This window comes from Cynocephalus volans, chromosome 3 (genome assembly GCF_027409185.1).
Source record: "Cynocephalus volans isolate mCynVol1 chromosome 3, mCynVol1.pri, whole genome shotgun sequence".
Taxonomy (NCBI): domain Eukaryota; kingdom Metazoa; phylum Chordata; class Mammalia; order Dermoptera; family Cynocephalidae; genus Cynocephalus; species Cynocephalus volans.
In genome coordinates, this window is record NC_084462.1 from 152,331,279 (window position 1) to 152,352,915 (window position 21,637).

Below are 21,637 nucleotides of genomic sequence, written 5' to 3' on the forward strand. Positions count from 1 at the left end.
GGTCTGGTACTTGAGAGTTATTGTATTCCTTTGGTTGACTCATATTTTCTTGTTTATTTGTATTTTTGTATCTCTGCATTGATGTCTGGTCATCTGGTATAGCAGTTGCTTCTTCTATTACTCGCCATTCCTGGATTCCACTGGTGACCCTCCTTCTGTCAACGCAGTTGAGTTGTTAGCAGTCTGCCTACACAATGGCAATGACTGCTGTGGCTGCTGCTGTGGTAGCAGGCTGCCCTTGTGGTGATGGTGGTTGTGGAGGTGGCTTTGGCAGGCTGCCTGCATGGCAACAGAGGCTGTAGTAGGGGTGGGTTGCTTGCATGATGATGGTGGCTGCCCTGCAGTGCCATTGGTGGTGGTGACTGCAGCAGTGGCAGTTGCAGCAACCTCCCACTTGGCTGCAGTGTCCCCAGCAGCAGTCTGCACAGCTACGGTGTCTGTAGTGGCATTGGGGTTACTTCACACTGGTGGCAGTGGCATCTGTGGCTGCAATTGCCTCCTTGGCATCTGCAGTGTCCTTGGTGGCAGCGGGGTTACCTTGTGGGGGGTGGCAGCAGCACTGGTGGCTGCAGCTGGCTCCCTTGCATCTGCAGTGTCCTCAACGGCAGCGGGATTACCTAGTGGGAGTGGCAGGGATGCTGGTGGCTTCAGTTGCCTCTGTTGTGTCTGTGGTGTCCGCAGTGACAACAGGGATACTTTGTAGGGGCTGCTGCCGTGCCTGTGGCTGCAACTGCCTCCCTCACATCTGCACGGTCCACCATGGCCATGGGGTTACCTTGTAGGGGCAGCAACACTGGTGGTGCTCCGTCACATCTGTGGTGTCCTTGACAGCAGTGGGGTTACCTTGTGGCAGCTGCAGCCATCTCCCTCACATCTGTGGAGGCCTTGGGAGCAGTGGCAGCAGTGATTGCAGCTGCGTCCCTTGTATCTGGGGAGTCTGTGGCTGCAATGGGACAGACCACCCACAGGAATGTTGCTCTATGGGGAGCTGCTCTGCAATGGGCAACAGTACCAGGACTGGACAGTGGCTCCAGTGACCACAGCAGGGGTGGACATGGGCCTGTTTCGATCCTCTGCAGGAGAAACGTGCCTCTAGTCTGCCATCTTCCTGGAAATCCTTTAGATCTGTCTTTAGCATTCATAATCTTTGACTCTTTTTGTAGAGGCAAATACAGTAGACCATTTAATGCTAAGGTACTCTGTTTGATCTTTTCCCATTTGGAGGAACCATTAACATTTTAGTTCAATTTGTGTAATACTCTGAGTAATAATGTTGGGGTTGTTTTACTTCTGTCCACCTAATCAATTATTTTAATCTTAAAATGGACTACTGTGAGTTATGATGAAATGGACTTATTTTTCATTGACACTTTACATTTGAAAATGGAATTGGTAACATGGTAAGTAGTAAAATGCACAACGAAATAGGTACAAGAAACCTTGCTTAATATTGTTATTAAGATGAATGATCTTGGTTAAGTCACTCAAATTTAGTAGATCTCATTTTCCTGTTTGGAAATAAGGGCATTGAACTGAACTGTCTCCAAGAATTCTATCTTATGTGAACATTTCAGATGGAAACCAGCATCACAGAGGATTTTTGTAAATCCTTCAAGTGGTATATGTGTTTGTATTTGTCAAACAATTGAGGTGTGTGTGTGTGTGTGTGCGTGCGTGCGTGTGCGTGTGCGTGTGCGTGTGTGCGCGCGCGCACATGTGCATGTATTTTAGGGTGGCCATTATGCCCAGAAAAGGTTAACAATCATATTTAAGAAGTTTATTATTTTTTATAGTGTAAGACCCCTTTAATTTAAATTGCTATTATAAAGTTAGTATTCATTTTTACGTACTTAAATTATCTGACAGATGTTTCCAAGTTTAGAGGACATAGAAGGAAAAATAAACTCTGTTTCTTCTACTATGCTTTCACAATACAGAACACTTTTAGCATCAGATGTGTGCAGGATTCACATTGGAGATTGCAAGGATTTTTGGTGTTGTATGGCAGGACTCTGAGATGAAGACCAAGTATATATTTCACAATATTATACAAGCACTTAACTCCTAATTCTGATATTTGTGGATTTTGTAAAAGTTTAAATGCATTTTCAACTTAAAATTATAGGACTAAACCAGTTATTCATTAACGTCTTAAATTTGAATCACAAATTTAATTTTTTAGATGCGCTAATATGCATGGCTTCTTAATCCAACTCTTTAAAAATACCAAATATATACCTATTATGACCATACTCAACACAAAGGTATTGATCTGTGGGCTCAATTTACTTTTTATTTTCCTTCTCAATTTTGACTGATACTCTTTCCGTCCCAGATAATTTTTTTTTTATTTTTAAACTTTCATGATAACTGTATTGTAAATCTGCCTGGTTCCTCAGGACATTTTCAATTTCACCATCTCAAGCAATTTGAGGTTATCCTTTCCAAACAGATTTGGGGTCACGTTCTCAGATGGCTGAGGTTAAATCTTATGAAAACATGTGGGATCTAGAGCTACAGACATCCAGGGTGATTTTTCTTATGAAAGTGGGGATTCGTCAAGCCTGGTTTTGTACTCTGCCAACAGTGACTGAGGCCGTGCTTTCCAAGTGGAGTTGTGTCCAAGCCTGCCCACCTTGGAGTCAAGTTCTGTATCACTTAATCCTGAAGTACAATGGTCTGCAGTTCCCACGCCTGGGATTCTTGACTGCTTTAATTAATCTGTTTATTGTTTAGTTCTCTTCTGTACTTCTTTTATTCTTCTTATTTTGCAGGCTACAATTTTTAAGTATTTCAAGCATTTAAATAAGAGCTATTTGGATTTTGCATATCTCCCTTGTCTTACCTGGTTTTACAGTCATAGTTCTAAAGTCATTCTCGTGACAGGTTTAACTTCTAATTTTCTAGAACACAAAGAATGTTTGCATCCTAAAAAAAAAGTTACATGAGCACATAAATAGGGATTATATTTGGATCACAATCCTGACTTATTCACATAGAGTGTAATGTGATACCTTAGCTCTCCAATTGTATTATAAGCTTTTTGGCATGGACTGTATACAAATGCTGTCCAATACAAAAGTATTGTGAGCCACTTATGTAATTTAAAATGTTCTAGTAGCCACATGAGTTAAAAGAAACAGGTGAAATTAATTTCAGTAATATGTTTTATTTGACCCAGTATAAATGTTATTTCAACATGTAATCAACATAAAAATTGAGATGTTTTACATTCTTTTTTTCATACTGGGTCTTTGAATTCCAGTGTTATTTTATTCTCACTGCACATCAAAATTCAGGGTAACCACATTTCAAGTGCTCAATAGCTGCATGTAGCCCGTGGCTTCTGTTCTGGGCAGTGCAGTCTTGTACTTTTGCAGCTTAGTGCTGGTAACATAATTGTCACCTTGTATGTAAATGTGTGTGTTTATTATTTTAGATACAGATTTCTCTAACTGAATGAGATATGAAATATTTTAAAATGTGTATCTCTATCTCCTTTTTTTCTTCTCTTAAAGGCCCTTCCTTCCTCCATGATTATAGTAGCAGTTTATTGTCCTGTGATAGCTGCTGTTTTCATTGTTCTGAAGATGGTCAACTATCGACTACACAGAGCACTTGATGCTGGAGAAGTTGTAGATAGGAGTGCAAATGAGTTCACAGATCAGCAAGCCAAAGCTGAACAAAGCAACTGTTCAACCAGGAGAAAAGACAGCAATGGACCCAGGTAAGGAAACCTATTTCACTCAGTTCGTAGTGATGTAGATCATTATGTATATAATGATGTGATTATTGTGTTGGACCTGTTCTCTTTATATGGTTTTAAGGCAGCATTAGATCTTGCCACTGTAGATACAATGATATGATACATATGGATTGTAGTATTAGAACAGAGCAAAGCTAACTGGCATGTTTGGGGGATTAAGTCAATTCCTTGGCCTAATTACTACGTAAGTTAGAACAATTTGCTAGCATGTAGTAGTTATTCTACCAAAGTCCAAAAACAATGAAAAACAGCCTACATAAATAATTAAGCATGGCTTATAAATGTCAGCATTTATTTTTTATTTACACATATAAATAAAGTGTATATGAGTATATATCTAAGCAAACTGTGATAATATTTTACTTGACATTTATAATCTGCATTTTTCACTTTGTTGTAAATATCTTTCAATTTTATATTGTTATCTTAAGAAACTTAGCTGTTCCTTTTCTAGATCGTCACGAGACTGATTTTGTAGGCTTCAGCTGTGGGTAGATGTCACCTCCTCCCGGAGGCCTTTACTTCCTGTCCCAGCTGAAGTATTCCCTCTGTTGGTTACATCTATTGCGTTATGTTGGCCCCACCCACTTTTCTCTTTTTGACAGAGGGATCTACTTTATTCACAAAGACTTATTGTGACCTTACAGAAATAATAGGTACCACTAATACAACTCATAGAAAACAGTTCCTATGTGAACACTTCACATATATAAGTTCATTCAATCTTCAAAACAATCCTATGAGGTAGATGCTGTTATTGTCCCTGATTTACAGACGTGGAAACCAAGGTGGGAAAGAAATAATCCAAGCAGTTAAGCTCTGGAATCCATGCTATTTTTGGATATATAAATTTTTTGAGGGGCGCAATTGGCCAGTGTGGGGATCTGAAACCTTGACCTTGGTGTTATAACACCGCATTCTAACCAACAGCTGGAGTCCGTGCTTTTAACTGCTTTGCCATGTTTCCACTCAGCATAATATGAGATATTTCAGATATTAAGTTATAAATAATATAATGAAAAGTGAGTATTCCTCTGTTAAGACAGGTAATACTTCTGTATATTTTCCAATGCATTGAAAGCCTTTGGTTTATTCTTTTTCAGTTTACATTTTTCCTCATCCCTAAAATCATAACCTTGTTTGTTCATTGAACAGACATTTTGCCCTGTGACAATTTTGCTCGTTGCCTTAATCTCTATATGAAATTATCTTGCTTAATCATTAATTTGCATGTATAAGCTTGTTGGAGGCAGGGACCTTGTTTTTATTATAAACTATTATGTTTCCAGGTCCTAGATCAGTGTCTTATACTGATAGTTACTCAGCAAATATTTCAAGTAGTGAAAACAATCTTTCTGTGATATTATTATTTTTTTTTTTAATTTTAGTCTAATTATTTTATTTTATTATTTATTTATTTATTTATTTATTTATTTATTTTAAATTTTATTTTGTCGATATACATTGTGGTTGATTATTATTGCCCCTTACCAAAACCTCCCTCTCCTCCCTCCCCCCAACAATGTCCTTTCTGTTTGCTTGTCGTATCAACTTCAAGTAATTGTAGTTGTTATATCTTCTTCCCCCCCCCCCCCGGTTTTTTTTGGTGTATGTGTGTGTGTGAATTTATATATTAATTTTTAGCTCCCACCAATAAGTGAGAACATGTGGTATTTCTCTTTCTGTGCCTGACTCGTTTCACTTAATATAATTCTCTCAAGGTCCATCCATGTTGTTACAAATGGAAGTATTTCATTCGTTTTTATAGCTGAGTAGTATTCCATTGTGTAGATGTACCACGTTTTCCGTATCCACTCATCCGATGATGGACATTTGGGCTGGTTCCAACTCTTGGCTATTGTAAAGAGTGCTGCAATGAACATTGGGGAACAGGTATACCTTCGACTTGATGATTTCCATTCCTCTGAGTATATTCCCAGCAGTGGGATAGCGGGGTCATATGGTAGATCTATCTGCAATTGTTTGAGGAGCCTCGATACCATTTTCCATAGAGGCTGCACCATTTTACAGTCCTACCAACAATGTATGAGAGTTCCTTTTTCTCCGCAACCTCGCCAGCATTTATCGTTCAGTGTCTTTTGGATTTTAGCCATCCTAACTGGAGTGAGATGGTATCTCAGTGTAGTTTTGATTTGCATTTCCCGGATGCTGAGTGATGTTGAGCATTTTTTCATATGTCTGTTGGCCATTTGGATATCTTCCTTAGAGAAATGCCTACTTAGCTCTTTTGCCCATTTTTTAATTGGGTTGCTTGTTTTTTTCTTCTAAAGTTGTTTGAGTGGTTGCTTGTTTTTTTCTTCTAAAGTTGTTTGAGTTCCTTACATATTCTGTGATTTGACGCTTCTCTCTTGCAGCTTTTAAGATTCTCTGTTTGTCTCTGAGTTTTGTCAATTTGACTATAACATGTCTTGGAGAGGGCCTTTTTGGGTTGAATACGTTTGGAGATCGTTGAGCTTCCCGGATCTGAAGATCTGTGATTTTTCCTATACCTGGGAAGTTCTCTGCCACTATTTTGTTGAATATGTTTTCAATGCAATCTCCGTTTTCCTCCCCTTCTGGAATACCCATGACTCGGATATTTGAGCGCTTAAGGTTGTCTGATATCTCTCTCAGATTTTCTTCAATGTCTTTGATTCTTTTTTCTTTTTTTTTTTTTTGTCTGCTTGTGTTATTTCAAACAGCCCATCTTCAAGTTCAGAGGTTCTCTCTTCAACTTCGACAAGCCTGCTAGTTAAACTCTCCGTTGTGTTTTTTATTTTGCTGAATAACTTCTTCAGTTCGGCAAGTTCTGATACATTTTTTTTCAGGACATTGATTTCCTTGTACATTTCCTCTTTCAGGTCCTGTATACTTTTCCTCATTTCATCATGATGTCTAGCTGAGTTTTCTTGTATCTCATTCAGTTTCCTTGGAATTATCACGCGAAATTCCTTGTCAGTCATTTCAAGGGCTTCCTGTTCTATAGGATCTAGAGTTTGAGATTTATTAACTTTTTTTAATTTTAATTTTAATTTTTATTTTTTTTTAAAGGAATACTTTATTGACAGAGCCCATTCTCAGTTTTCTCTCTCTCTTTCTTTTTTTTTTTTTTTCTGTCTTTTTGTGACCAGTAAGGGGATCGCAACCCTTGGTGTGGTGTCGCCCGCACCGCACTCAGCCAGTGAGTGCACCAGCCATTCCTATATAGGATCCGAACCTGCGGCGGGAGCACCGCCGCACTCCCAAGCGCTGCACTCTCCCGAGTGCGCCACGGGGCCGGCCCAAGATTTATTAACTTTTGATGGTGTACTTTCTTGACTTTTTGTATTTCTGGTATCTTTTTTTGCTGTTTATTCATTGTGGTAGGGGGTTTCACAGTCCACCGGTTTGAGACTATTGACTGACTAAGATGTTGCTCTGGTTGCCAATTTGGTATGGCTACCTCTGTGACTTCTCAGTTGGCCTCTAGTGCCTTGTGTTTGTGGTTGCCTAGGGTCTTGGGCCTCTCCGGGGAACCACCTCTCTGGTCAGCTTGGACTCTGCTGGGCTGCTGGATTGTGGGGCGGTACCGCAGGGTGTGTGGTCTCTGCTGAGCTTCCACTTCCCGTGCAGGACTTCTCCCTGTTCCGTGCTCTCTGGCCCGGGCTGCTGGTTCATGCAGTGGCGGCGCCACAGGGTGTGTGGTTTCTGTGGAGTCTCCGCCTCCCTAGCCGGACATCTCCCCACTCTGTGTGCTCTAGGGTGGGCTGCTGGATCTCACAGTGGCGGCCCCGCAGGGTGTGTGTTTTCTGCCGAGTCTCCGCCTCCCTAGCCAGATGTCTCCCTGCTCTGTGTGCACTGGCCTAGGCTAGGACGTGTCTTCTGCAATCCTCGTCTATCAGCCGGGCCTCCAAGACCCTGCTCGGCACCGCCTCGCCCAGGAAGTCTACCAGGTTTCTGCTAGGCGCAGACGACCGGTCGCTCTGGGTGCCTTTGTAGCACAGTGTAGATCTTTGTCGGGACTTATCACCTTCCTCCTGGTATCGCGATTATTTGTGTACTTGTCTTATCTCCCACACCAGAGCGTGAGCTCCTCCCCGGGAGGAGCCCGCAGCACACGGTTCACCTTTGAATCCCCCGGCGCGGACCGACTCTGGTGCCCGCCTGCAGTCAGCTCTCCGGCAGGTTCAAGCGAACTCGGGAACGCTCCGACCACACTATTCCTAACCAGAAATCCGTTAGGCATTTTTCCAAACTGGTGGCTGCAGAGATGGTATCTGCCCCCCGGTAACAGGAAGTTTACCGGGGGCTGGAGCCCAGGGTGCGGTGGAGTGATAGTCGGCCCAGCCTGTACTTCCTTGCCCTCCCGACACTGGCCGGGGACGCCCCACGCCACCAGCCCCGCCAGAGAACCGCAGAGGGAGTGGGAGGGGAGGCCACCCGCAGGCCCCGGGAAGCCCCACGCCAGGGCAAGCAAGTGGGAGGGCTCAGTGAGGAGCCTTGCTGGGCGAGGAAGACAGGGTTGGCCGAGCCGGGCTGGAGCCACCACCACCTGAGAAAATGGAGGCAGCCCCGGGGTCGGTGAGTGGCCCCTGGGGCAGGCGGAAGCCGGGCGGGCGTCCGCCCCCCGAGCAGGGCCGGGCCGGGGGTCACTCACGGGGCTGGGCCGGGCCGGGCGGCCCCCTCTCTGCCTCTGTGTCGTCACCGTCCCCGTCCTCAGCCGCTGCCACCTCGGGCTGCTCACTCGGTCCTGTGGCGCAGCTCGGGTGCTCCCAGGAATCTTCCTTTAAGCCAGCCTGAAACCTCGAATCCTGAATAGGGCAGCTGGCCGCCTTCAGCGTGGCCCCGGCCTCCGGGGTCCTGGCAGCGTCAACAGCAGCCCCGGCGCCATGTTCCCTGTTTAGAGACTCGCTTTTGCAGCTAAGAAACAGTTCTTTTCCTGCTCCATACTTCAAAGCTGTTGCCTGTAAATGAGGCAGACTCTCCTGCCAAGGGCAAAGTGGCGGTCATCCCCCACGACCGGCCACCAGAGACGGCAAGAGGAAGGTCCACAAGTTTCCAGGCTGTGATATTATTTTTAATGATGCATAGTATTCCATTTTGTGGATTGTCATAATTTATCCTATTTTTAGTTATTTCAGTTATTTTCAAATTTAAATTTAAATATTAGAAAGATCACTGTGATGTTGAAATTTTAAATGATTAAATATTTTACCATAATTTATCAGAGGTGATAAATTTACTAGATAAGGCTGTATACATTTTTAGGTTTTATAGTATATATTACCAAATTCCAAGATTTTACCATTTTACCTACTGTGATGAGCAGTTTGAGGGCCTCTAGTTTTTTTATACTTTTGACAGTACCGAGTATTTAGTTTTTGGCAAAACAGGATAGATATTTCATTGTTTAATTTTTCTATTTTTGGATTACTAACTGGAGGTATTTTTCTTATTTTATTGCCATTTATATTTGTTATTTTTTGAATTTTATATTTTTCTATTGGTTGTTAGTTTTTTTGCCGTTGATTTGAAGAAGATATTTATTTATGAAGCGTATTAACTCTTTATCTTCTGTGTCAAATACTTTTCCTCAGTTTATAGCATTTTATTTATCTTTTATATGCCAGTTTATTTTTATGTGGTTTATTATATGTATGTTTGTTATTTCTGCCTTTGATATCAAGTTTTGTAAGATTTTTCTTTCCTCCAAGTTATATAAATACTTACCTGTATCTACTTTCATTATTTTTATAATTTTATTTTTTACTCTTAAATTTTAGTCAATTTGAAAACATTGTAACTTAATTTGTGGAGGCTTGTTTGTTCTAACACCATTCATTAAGTAATGCATTTTTCCCAGATAATTTTAAATTCTTTCTTTTTCATGTAGCATACTTACACAGTAGTCCCCCTTATCCATGGTTTTGCATTCTGAGGTTTCTGTGGCCCAAAAATATTAAATGGGAAATTCCAGAAATAATTTATAAGTTTTAAATTGCTTGCCATTCTGAATAGTTTAATGAAATCTTGCACTGCCCTGCTCTGTCTCCCAAATCCTGCCCAGGATGTGAATCCTCCCTTTGTCCACTGTCTTAATGCTGTGCTACCCCAGTGAGTCACTTCGGAGCTCTTTGGGTTATCAGATCAGCTGTCACGGTATCGCAGTGCTTGTATTTAAGTAACCCTTGTTTTACTTCATAATGGCCCCAAAGGGCAAGAGTAGTGATGTTGGCAGTTTGGATATGCTGAAGAGAAGTCTGAAAGTGTTTCCTTTAAGTGAAAACGTAAGAGTTCTCAACTTGATAAGAAATGAGAATAATCATTTGCTGAGGTTGCTAAGATCTATGTTTAGAACAAATCTGTGTGTGAAATTGTGAAGAAGAAAAACGAAATTCGTGCTATTTTTGCTGTTGCACCTCAGACTGCAAAAGTTATGGCCCCAGTGCGTAATAAGTGCTTAGTTAAGACGGAAAAGACATTAAATTTGTGGGTGGAAGATGTGAACAGAAATGTGTTCTGATTGTTGGCAGTCAGGCTTGGTAATATGTGTGGCTTCAGGCATCCACTAGGGACTTGTAATGTATCTCCCAAGGATAAGGGAGGACTACTGTATGTACTTATGTCAGTTTCTGGGCTTTGTTTTCTGCCCCATTGATCTTTCTGTCTTTTTTTCTTTATACCATATTGTTTTTATCATAGTAGCTTTGTAATATCCTTAATACTTAGCAGTGTGAGTCCCTCTTCATTATATATTTTTTCAGTATTATCTTGGTTATTTTCATGCATATACTTAGTTTTTTGTGAGATATTCCACTGTGGTCCTCCTCCAGAAAATTCCATTAGAATTTTGATGATAATTATATTAAATTTGGAGAAACTCAACCTTTAAAGTAAGAAATCTCATCCATGTCCCTGGATGAGAATTCCATATATTTCCATTTATCATCCATTTAGTCACTTATCTTTTATGTCTCATAAAATTTCAGATTTTTAGAATGAGTTCTCACATTTCCTAAATCTGTTCTATCTCTGTGAAGAAATATATACTCTTATACAGTGGGTAAGGAAACAGTGTAGACTTCTCGCTTAGTAGGCCAAACCTTGAATCTCTTCCTGATTGTGTTACCTTGGAGGAGTCACTTATGCTTCTTATGTCTTGGCTTCCTCATCACAATGTTAGGCAAATACTACTACTATCTTATAGAATTATTATAAGCGGTAAATGAGATAATATATGTAAAGTACTTAGAACAATTTTTGCCACATGGTAGCCAGTATGTAATTATTATTATAAAAAAAAAACCATGGTAATCATTCTGTTCTAATTATTTCTTGATGTTATATATATATATATTTAATTGCTTGTTACTGAATTGTTTTTCCATTTTCTCTTTTTAAAAGTTCTATTGTGAAATATATACATTCTAAACAGTGTATAAAATATATGTATAATTTAGAGAATAATGATCAAGTACACAGCTTAAGAAATAGGACATTACACAATTACCATATAAACTCCATGCACTCCTTTTCCATTTCTTTCCACTATTCCCTTTAGGAATGACTGTTATCTTGAAATTTCTGTGAACAATTCTCTTGCTTTTCTTAATTGTTATACAGTCTTTGTAGATATCCCTAAACATAATTATTTTGTCTTCTTTAGGACATCCTGAAGAGAATCATACTATATATATTTCTCTGCGAGGGGCTTTTTTGCACAGTGTATTGTATTTTATTGATTTACCCATGTTGATGTTTGTAGCTATAGTTCATTCATATTCACTGTCATATAGTCTGCCACTGTAGGAATAGACTATAATCTATTTATCCATTCTTCTGTTGATAGCCATTTGAATTATTTCCAGTTTTTTCGTCTGCTAACACATTATTGTATATATCTTCTGGTACACATGTGTACATCTAGTTTATGAAGGCTGGTTCATAGGGTATTTTCATATTCAGTTTCATTAGGTAATTCCAAGGTGTTTGCCAAAATAATTTTACCAGTTTATACTCTTACTGATAGTGTGTGAAAGTCCCTATTGTTTCACATGCTCATCAACATTTGGTATCAGTAAACTTTAAAAGTTTGTTATTCAGGTAAGTATAAAATATGTCTCGTTGTGACTTTCAGTTAAACTGTCTGATTACTAATGAGGTTGAGTGTCTTATTTTATACATATGATCTATTTAGATTTTCTGTTCTTTCCAGTGTCCATTTATGTCTTGTCTCATTTTTCTTTGGAGTTGACTTTTTCTTATTGATTAATAGGATTTAAAAAATATATATTTATACTACTTATCAGTTATGTACATTAAAGGCATCTTTTCCCAGTTTGTGCCTTGTTATTTTGCTTTCCTTAAGGTTTCTTATGATTTTCATACATTCTTAAATTTAATATGATGAAAGTTTTTTTTTTTTTGATAATTAGGTTTTTTGTGTCTTAAGAAATTATTTCCTACACATAGATCAGAAAGATATTTTCCTATATTGTGTTTTTAAAGTTTCATGTTTCTTTTGTTTTCACATTTCAATTCTACCTGAAATTATTTTAGTTTGCAGTGTCAGGTAGGGATTTAAGACTTATGTTTTCCTCTATGAATGACTGGGTTACCCAGTCTTTGTTAAAAGGACTTTTTAATTTAACTTAGTAATCTGTGGTACTCTCTCTGTCATAAATTAAGTTTCCGTATATGGTGGTATATGTCTGGACTGTCTTTTCTGTTTTGTTCATCTAGTTGTCTATGTCTGTGCCATTACTACACTGTCCTAATTACTGTAGCTTTATGTAGCTTTATAATGTGACTGTTAGCTGGTGGGGCAAACTTCGTACCTTGTTCTTTCTGAGGAGTTGACTTTGCTGTTCTTGGCTCTTTGCTCTTTGATATAAACATTAGAGTCTGATAGGCAAAGTCTGCAAGAACTTGGTATTTTTTGGGGAATTGTATTGAATACCTAGATCACTCTGCTGAGAATTCTTATCTTTATAATATTGAATCTCCATTTATTTAGTCTTTTAAAATGACTTTCAGTAAAGTTTAATCATGTTCTCCATTAGAAGGAAATTTATCATTTTATGGTTTTTTTGGCCATTGTGAAATTTTTTTATAATTACATTTTCTTTTCTTCCCCCCTTAACTGTAGCAGTTTACTTTGTATCCTGCAACCTTATTAGCTTCACTCCCTTATTAATGATGATACTTTGTTTATAGGTTATGTCTTGATTTTCTTTCAATAATGATAGTTTTCTTTCTTTCTTTCTAGGCCTTATACTTTCTGTTTAATTTGTTCATTGGCTGTGACTTCTATTCTAGCCCATAGTTAAACTGAAATAGTATTGGCGTACATCTTGTCTTTCTTCTAATCTGGAAGAAAATGTTTTTAAATTTCGCCATTAAGTAAGATCTCTGTTTTAGGTTTCTGTTTCTGATATCTTTTCCTCACCCTCTTACTTACGAATCTCACATTCTGTTCTGAGGAAAAGAAATTAACAGGAAAATACATATTTTTATTTCTAGAGCCTATCACTGTGCTGGGTACGTTTATAGCTGTCAATTTGTTGCATGTGTGAATGAATTTAGTAGGGCTGCTTGAGCTTTATGGTTTTCATTGGTCTTTCTTTAATTGGTATAGCAGTTCTAAAATGCTTAAACCATTATCTTAGGGAAAGATTGAAAGTCATTAATGTTTGTATTACATCTCTAATGCTTTAGGAGAGGAAATTAGCACATTGAATTTTAGGATTTGAATACAGATATTTTGGAGACAGATCATGTTTTCTATGTTCCTCACAGTAGTAATTAGTGCTTGTATTTATGGTAAACTAAGAATTCGCTTAAACAATATGAAGCTGAATGTTAGGCTAAGTTTTCTGAGGGAGATTTATTCTGTTTAGGGACTTTGTTTTTATCTATTCATATTTTAATGAGCATCATTATAATCTAAATTAGATTTGTAAATTTAGTACCATAATGGTGCTGTGAAGTTTCTGATCAAAGCCTGCAGATGAGCATTTAATATGATACTAATAATCAAATTAGTTTATGAAGTCGCCTCTGTAATTTAGCTTAGACCCCGTCTGCTTTTCTGCCTTTCCCTGTACTTGGTTTTTGTTTTTTTTTTAACAGATGGGGAAATTAAGGCATAAAGGTAGAGATTCCCTGAATTTGGTGTATTGCTTACTGCAGTAGACCTCTTTGCTTCTGTGAGAATTGTAAACTACTATACTTTCCAGGTATGTGCTAAAATCTCCATTCTGAAAACCTGCAAGTCTTGCTGATTAAGAAAACTTACTCCCCCATATTATATGTTTAGCTATATTTAGAACATCTACAGCTTGGCTAAAAGTTCTACTTCTGAATTTCTAGAGAACAGAAAATTACAAAAACTTTGCTAGAGCATTTTTTGTATAAAAGGAGCTGTCCCTTTTTCCCTTCATCTTTTTTGTTCCTTTAGTACTCCTTTTCTTCCCATTGACCATTAATTCTAGATCATTGTTTTTCAACTGGGGTGATTTTGCTTCCTAGGGGACATTTGGCAATGTCTAGACAGTTTTGGTTGTCACAACTGGGAGTATTCTTCTGGTATCTAGTGAGTACAGGCCAGGGGTGCTGTTAACCATCCTATAATACACAGGACAGTCCTCCACAATCAAGAATTATGTGGCCCTAAAATGTTAGTAGTGCTGAGGTAAGAAACCGTATTCTAATAATAGTGTTTACTTTTGGTTTTGAACGTGAAAGAAACCTTCAGTGTCTATTTTTTGAAAGGAAGTGTGGTTTCTAAGAAAGAACCTGGGCTTTAGAGTTTTAAAGACCTGGTGTTCAAACCTTGTCTTAGTCCATACTGGTTATGAGTACCTACATTCAGGTATGCAACAGAAAAGAGAGAACAGGTATGATAACATGTTGTAGAGTGCTGAGTAAGTATTGTTTGTATCCTCCCCTCCTACTTGAACCCTATCTACTGGTGACTGAGTTCATGTTGTTCACTCCTCTGAGACCTTAGGCAAGTGTTTACACCTTTTGGTTTTCAGTTTGTTAATCTATAAAATGAAGATAGTAGTACTTATATCATAGAATTTAGGTAAGATTTCATCAGAAAATGAAATAAAGCACATACTCCTATGACCAGAATATAATAAGTACTTAGTATTTGTTTTTGTTTATTATTACATTCAGATTGTAATCATTTGGATTTGCTATCAGAAGTGATACATAAAACTAGGCGATTACCCATCAGCTGATGACTGGATAAACAAAATATGGTCTGTCCATGCAGTGGAATATAATTTGTCCATAAAAAGGAATGAAGTACTGATACATGCTACAACATGGATGAACCTTGAAAACATTATGCTAAGTGAAAGAAGCAAGTCACAAAAGATTACATGTTATATATATAATTCCACGTATGTGAAATGTTCAGAATAGGCAAATCTATAGAGACAGAAAGTAGATTAGTAGTTGCCTATGGTTGGGGAGGATTGAAGGAGTAGGAGAGTAATAGCTAAAGGGGGTTGTTTTTGAGGTGATAAAAATGTTCTAAAATTGACTGTGGTGATGGTTTTATAATTTTAGGAGTGTACTAAAAACCATTGAATTATACAGTTAAAATGGGTTAATTGTATTATATGTGAATTATACATCAGTAAAACTGATATATATAAACTGGGCAAAATGAGGGCTCTCTTTCCTTTCTGTGGTGTTGAGTATTTTATTCCTTAATCTTCATCTTGCCCTCTGCCTTGTAATTTCTGTGAATCTGGCTTAGAGAATGCATTCAGTGGAGCTAACAGTAATATTGCTGGTTGTTATTTATCACTAATCAGTGTGCTGATGGCTGTCTCTGTATACACATTTATGATTTTTCGTAATTTAGAAAAATTTCTCATTCTGGCCTGTACAGTTTGTATGAGTTAATACCGAACAGCTAACAAATGAACATATTCTTCATTTCTCACACACAGGCATTTGTCCACTGAATTGGCTATTAAGTTTGTAACTGAGCTCCAATACGTTTTATTTTTATAAATGGATAGCAAGTTAGAGAGCTAGTTTTCCTATTGGACGTTAGTTAGCTAACTGTAGTCAGTGGCCTAGAATTAGGAACCCATTAGGCAAATAGGGACATTATAATTATGAGACCATTAGTAATGAAAGCACAGTAGAATTCCAACTGCTATAGTGATAAATACTTAAATGGAAGGTATGCTTGCAAGCAAATTATATTTGCCTATATCTTTTGATTGCAGCTGTCAGAATACCCCACCCAAACAGGCTTAATGTGATTTGTGATTCATTACTGAAAAGTCTGCATGTGTGGCATGTTTTCAGATGTGTCGGGATGCAGAGTTTCAAATTCACTTCATGACCCTGCTTCCCTTCCTGTAGCCAAGCTCTGCTCTTTTCTATTAGTTGGCTTCTTAGACAGCTTTCCCTTAGGTTGTAAGGTGGCTGTAGCAGTTCTAGGCTTTAAGTCTCAGCATCAAAACTAGCAGATATAGAGTTTTCTCTCTCAACAGTAGGACACGCCTGGCCTGATTTGCACTAGCCTGAATTGGGTCATGTACTTATTCTAGAACAAATTTCAATGACCAGAAGAATGGTACATGCTGATTGACTTTGGCCAGAAGGGCCTACTCTTTAATTTAAGGATCGGATCAACATTACTAAAATCCCTATGAGAGTTTAGGATTAGGTGGTTCACCAGAAGAATTTGGGGTTGCTTTTTTTGTTAATCAAGAGGTTGAATTAGATGCTGGATGTCAAGATAGTTTATATCCACTATAGTATCCAGCATATATAATGGAACTTTTATCCTGATAATAATAGCTAAAAAGTTTATTGTGTACTTATTCTGTTTATACCAGGTAGAACGAGTAAAAAAGTTTGAGAAAAAATGGGATTATGAGTTGTTCTAAGAGCTGTGTTCCTAAGGAACCTTATTATATAGCATTTTCTAAGTTTTTTGAAATTTGGTGTGATCTCTTTTCTTAATTCTGGGTTCCCATTATCTTTAAGTACTATATGTGGGCTTTCCCAGCTCTTAGAACCTAGTACTTTTCCTTCTTGTCTTTCTGAAATGTTACTGCATAGTATCATCTTACTTTTTTAGCTTATGTCTTCTAACTCAGCACACATAGATCTAAAATCTTAGATTTCCAGTTCTGTGGAACAAGTTAGTATCCCAATTAAATTCTGTTTATTTTTAAATAAATACAGATGCAAATAGCTTGACCAGGATGACTATTCTCTTGTATGTTTATCATTGTGTCCTGCAGCTCAGGCAGACTGATCTCATGAGCGATCAGTTAATGCAATATCTGGTTGTCTTCTGTGTTTACAGTTGACCAATTTCTCTTTGCTCATGGGAAACAAAAGGCAATCATTTCTTCACTAGAGTGGTTTTATGGCACATATAAAATATTTAGAATGCTATAATTGTAATTAAGCCAGTTTCTAATGTTGGATTGGATATAGATAGTTTGGGATAAGAGAGTTTTAAAGATTTTTAAGTAGTGATGTGGTAATAAAATAGTTTCAATTACAGACTTATAAAAGAAGAATGATCATTTTTTTACTTTTTTTTTTTGCTCTCTACTAAAAATGAGAACCTCTTGGTTTTATAGAAAAAAGTATAACAAAAATAATAAACAAATAAAAAGATAATTATTAGTGTCAGGGTAATGACAGTTACTCTTTTTTCCTCAGTGATCCTGGTGGAGGGATTGAAATGTCTGAGTTCATTCGCGAGGCCACACCTCCAGTTGGTTGCAGTTCAAGAAATTCTTATGCTGGTCTAGATCCAAGCAACCAGGTAGGAAACTGTGGTATTTTATTTTGCGTTTTCTTCTCCTCCTGATGATGGTCTCATTTCTATTCTTACGTCAGCCAACTGATACCGGGTTTATCTTTCCGATTATTATTTTTTGATTGTTTATATTAATATTTTTATTTTTAACTGACTTTTTACTTTAGTTAAGTACATATTTTCTGAGCATGTACCACATGCTCATTGCCTGGGTATATAGTTTTGTCTCTTTTTTTGCAGGGGGATGGGGGGCAGTATGGCTGGCCAGTATGGGGATCCAAACCCTTGACCTTGCTGTTCTCAGCAGCACACTCTTCCAAGTAAGCTAATTGGCCAGCCCAGGGTATGGAATGGGAGATGTAGGAGTTTTAAAAAAATGTGGAAAGGGCTGTGACATATTAATTGGATTGATACTTTTTAAGCTTCAGTTTTTACGATGCCCGTTTGAAGAAAAGTGTTAACTATCCTTGATCTTGTTTTTTATTGGCTTTGTGCTTTTCTCAGTTTCTTTTTATAGAATGAAACTACTTAATCCTTGAATATGACTTCTTCTTTTGTTGTCTTACTTACCTTGCTTGGCCTTCCTTCTTACTGACAAATGTGGGCAATATCAGATTACCCCAGGGAGTAATTCTATATTTTTCCAACGATCTTTTGGAGGTCCACACCTTTTTTTATTTTTGTAGTGGGACAGGTGAGAGGGCACAGCAGTGGCCAGCCACCTTTTGATACTCTGCCCTTGGCATCAGTCTGTGGGAACTTGCCCTACTCGTTTCAGGGAGGGAGTCCCTTCTTGAATGTAATGATGAAAGCATGCGTGCACATAAACACAGTATACCTAACTTGGTTTTCCTTAAAATAGTAACTCTTGAATAAAAATGGGCAAATATTGGAGGCTATTGTGCTATTTGGATTTTAGTGTTTTCGTTTTATACAGTTTATGACAAAAGAAATGGTTGACATAATTATTATTACCCTTTAGAGAAGCTGAAGTGAAGAACCAGTCAGGCTTTTTGTATATTGGTATATTTGTATGTTGGTAATAGATATTACCAATGTAGACATACCATTGTTTCCTGTACATATTATATAACACTTATTGCACATTATTATCTTTGTTTATGTGGATGTGTTCTGTACTAAATAGTGAGCTCCGTGAGGGCCGGCCCCGTGGCGCACTCGGGAGAGTGCAGCGCTTGGGAGCGCAGCGGCGCTTCTGCCGCGGGGTCGGATCCTATATAGGAATGGCCAGTGCGCTCACTGGCTGAGCATGGTGCAGGCGACACCATGCCAAGGGTTGCAATCCCCTTACTGGTCACAAAAAGACAAAAAAAAAAAAAAAAATAGTGAGCTCCTTGAACGTAGTGGCTGTGCAGTAGTCATTCTTATCATTCCTTCCCTCTTGCCACCTCTGCTCTCCCCCATCCATCTTCTGCCCTCCATTTCCCTTCCCTTTCTTTTTTCCCTCTTTTTTCTCTCTCTTACCTCCCTCTCTTTTCTTTTGTCACTTGTCTGCCTTCAAATATTTTGGTGCCTGGTAGTATTGAAGGTATTTTACTTGGTCTGGGGTGGAGAGTAGGCCTTACCTTCAAAGAGATTGGGATCTCATAGTAGATTTGATAAAAGTAACCTAAGTAATAGATTTGATATGTCTTACCAAGGAATATAGGTATAAGATACAAAGTAACCTTTCTTCTCTGACATACATAATCCTTCCTGGACCTTTCCTATGGCACTTATCAAAGACAAGAGACAGTAGAATGTTTTAGTTTACGCAAACCACTTAAATAAAAAACTTCACCCCAAGTGTAAGATGATACCATTTTTCCTTAATTCTTTCCTTTTTATTTTTAGAAAATTTAACAAGTGAGGGTAAGCAAAATGAAAATTAAAAACATTCATAATGTCATAATCAAAAAGTTTTTTAAACAACGAGGAATTATAGTGTGCATGCTTTTGGTAACTTGATTCTCTTTACTGAATGTATCATGAATGTTAATGTCATAAAGTGTTTTTCTATAGTGACCTTTTGGAGAATGCATTACATTTGGATGTACTATACTTTATATTCTTGATCCTCTGTTGTTCCACATGTAAATAACCATGATTCTTTGATAATTTGGGGGGGAAGCTTAAATAATACAGAAGAGCAAATATAAACTACCCATTGTATTCGTTAAGAATGCTTTTGTCAGCTGGTAGTAGAATACTCAACTAATACTGACTTAAAGCAGTAGGAGTTTATGTTTGTCACCTAAATCTTGAGGTGTTTGCGTGGCATTTGTTCAGCAGCTCAGTAACATTAGTGCCCTAGATTGTCATTTCTACTCTAGGCTTTTCCCTCAGGGTTGCAGGATGAGCACAGCAGCTTCAGTCATGACCCTTTTGAAAAGTTAGGAAGCAGGTGTAATGGTGTGGGGCAGAGAGATTCTCCTTGGTCATCATCCTCTCAGACATGAAAAGGTCTTTTCTTGAAGCTCTTCAGCATACTGTACCATACAGTTATTGATTAGAACTAGGTCATATACCTACCTTTAGACCCAGGACTGGACCCACTTCTCATAGATCAAAAGATGTATGACCAGTGTCTGAACAAAATGGGGTGCTTGATAAGGAAGGAGAAAGGGAACACTGAGGTTGTGAGCAAATGACTACCATACCCATATTTAAAAAGTTTTTTTTTTAAAGTTTAAATTCCTAGAAGGGTGTGCATAAAATGATGTTTTTGTTTGCTTTTTTATTTTTAAATTTCTGTCCAGGAAGTTATTTGTTTGTAATTTCAGTTAGAAAAGTAACATATGTTCTATAACTTGTCTGGTAGGTGTGGTAAGAATGAATGAAACTTTATTTTGTAGTAAAAATGCTTCTTGGCCTTTTTCTTTCTGGTTAATTACAGTGCCTTTTATGGCTAATTAAAACCAGAAATTAGGAAAAACTAAGAGAACCAAGCTTAATAAACAGTTCAAAAATATTACAAAACTTTTTTTTATTGGCTACATCTAGAGTTTATTAGTAGTGTCAATCTGTATATATATGCTTATTTTTATTTACTTTTTAACTGACACATAACTTAAACAGCATAGTGCACATCTTAAGTGTGCAGCTCAGTGCTAAGTTTTACACCTGTGTACAACCATTTAATTGCCATCCAGGCCAAGAAAGTTCCCAAATGCCCCTTCATAGTCAACAGTAACCTATATATTGAGCATATTACTTGTAGTATACTCTTGTTAAGTAGAATCAATAAATGGGAAGACTTGGTGAGATATAAAGTATTATATGAATGTTCCTAATTTTATTTTAATATGCTAAATTTGCTTAACTGTTTTCTTCTTTGAATCCCATGAAAACAGGTTATAGGAAGAGTTGCTAAGACTTACTGATTTAGTAACTGTCATGCTGTTACATTTGGTTTCCTTAATGTGTTTGTGGAATTTGTGTTATTTGTTTAGATGATTTTTATGGTAGTATAAATAATAGCTGCGAAATTTTAGGGAAATGTTATACCGTCTTGAATATAAGCACTAAAAGCTCAGCAGTCAGGTTTAGTTTTCTGTTTATAGTTTGTATTAAAAATTTATTTTTTTGTGTATGCCTTAGATTCTTTTTAAGTGTTCTAGCCATATACAAAGAAGTACTTACCTTTTGTCTGGAACTAAGGAAAGTACATATTGATACACCAACATTTTGACAGTAAGATTTACATGTTCTTTGTAGCATATATTAATATGTTTTGTCCCTGAGCCTTCCCTTTTTGTATCCTAAGAAGTCTAAATTTATCTCAACACCTGGTTTTGCTGTTGTCTCTAACATAAATGTGTCATGATGCAATATAAAAAATGATAGTACGTACTGACCAGCCAACAAAACAAAGTAAAACAAAACACTGTATGACAGGAGGGGCTTAAGGTTGGAGGCATCCAGCCCAGAGGGCTCCATAAATCCTGAGCATTCAGAGGGATTTGGTATCTCAGCACATCTGTAAGATACAGGCAGCATCGCCACAGCAAACAGGTTGTGTGGCCCTGACAGAAAATGCCCAGTAGGTGTCCTTTAATAGATAAAAGTGATTGATA

The 21,637-nt window shown here is 37.8% G+C and overlaps 1 protein-coding gene across 8 annotated transcripts in view; it reads left to right on the forward strand.

Moving 5' to 3' along the window:
* PCNX1 (pecanex 1) overlaps nucleotides 1–21,637 on the forward strand; it is a 175,343-nt gene that overhangs the window by 37,324 nt on the left and 116,382 nt on the right. For 7 of the 8 annotated variants that reach the window (XM_063091563.1, XM_063091565.1, XM_063091564.1 and 4 more), the window contains exons 2-3: nucleotides 3,519–3,727; nucleotides 17,462–17,567. In XM_063091563.1, coding sequence (XP_062947633.1) covers nucleotides 3,519–3,727; nucleotides 17,462–17,567 — 315 coding nt within the window. Of the gene's footprint in view, nucleotides 1–3,518; nucleotides 3,728–13,885; nucleotides 13,984–17,461; nucleotides 17,568–21,637 lie in introns of those variants that run through there. The other variant, XM_063091570.1, reaches the window with a different exon arrangement.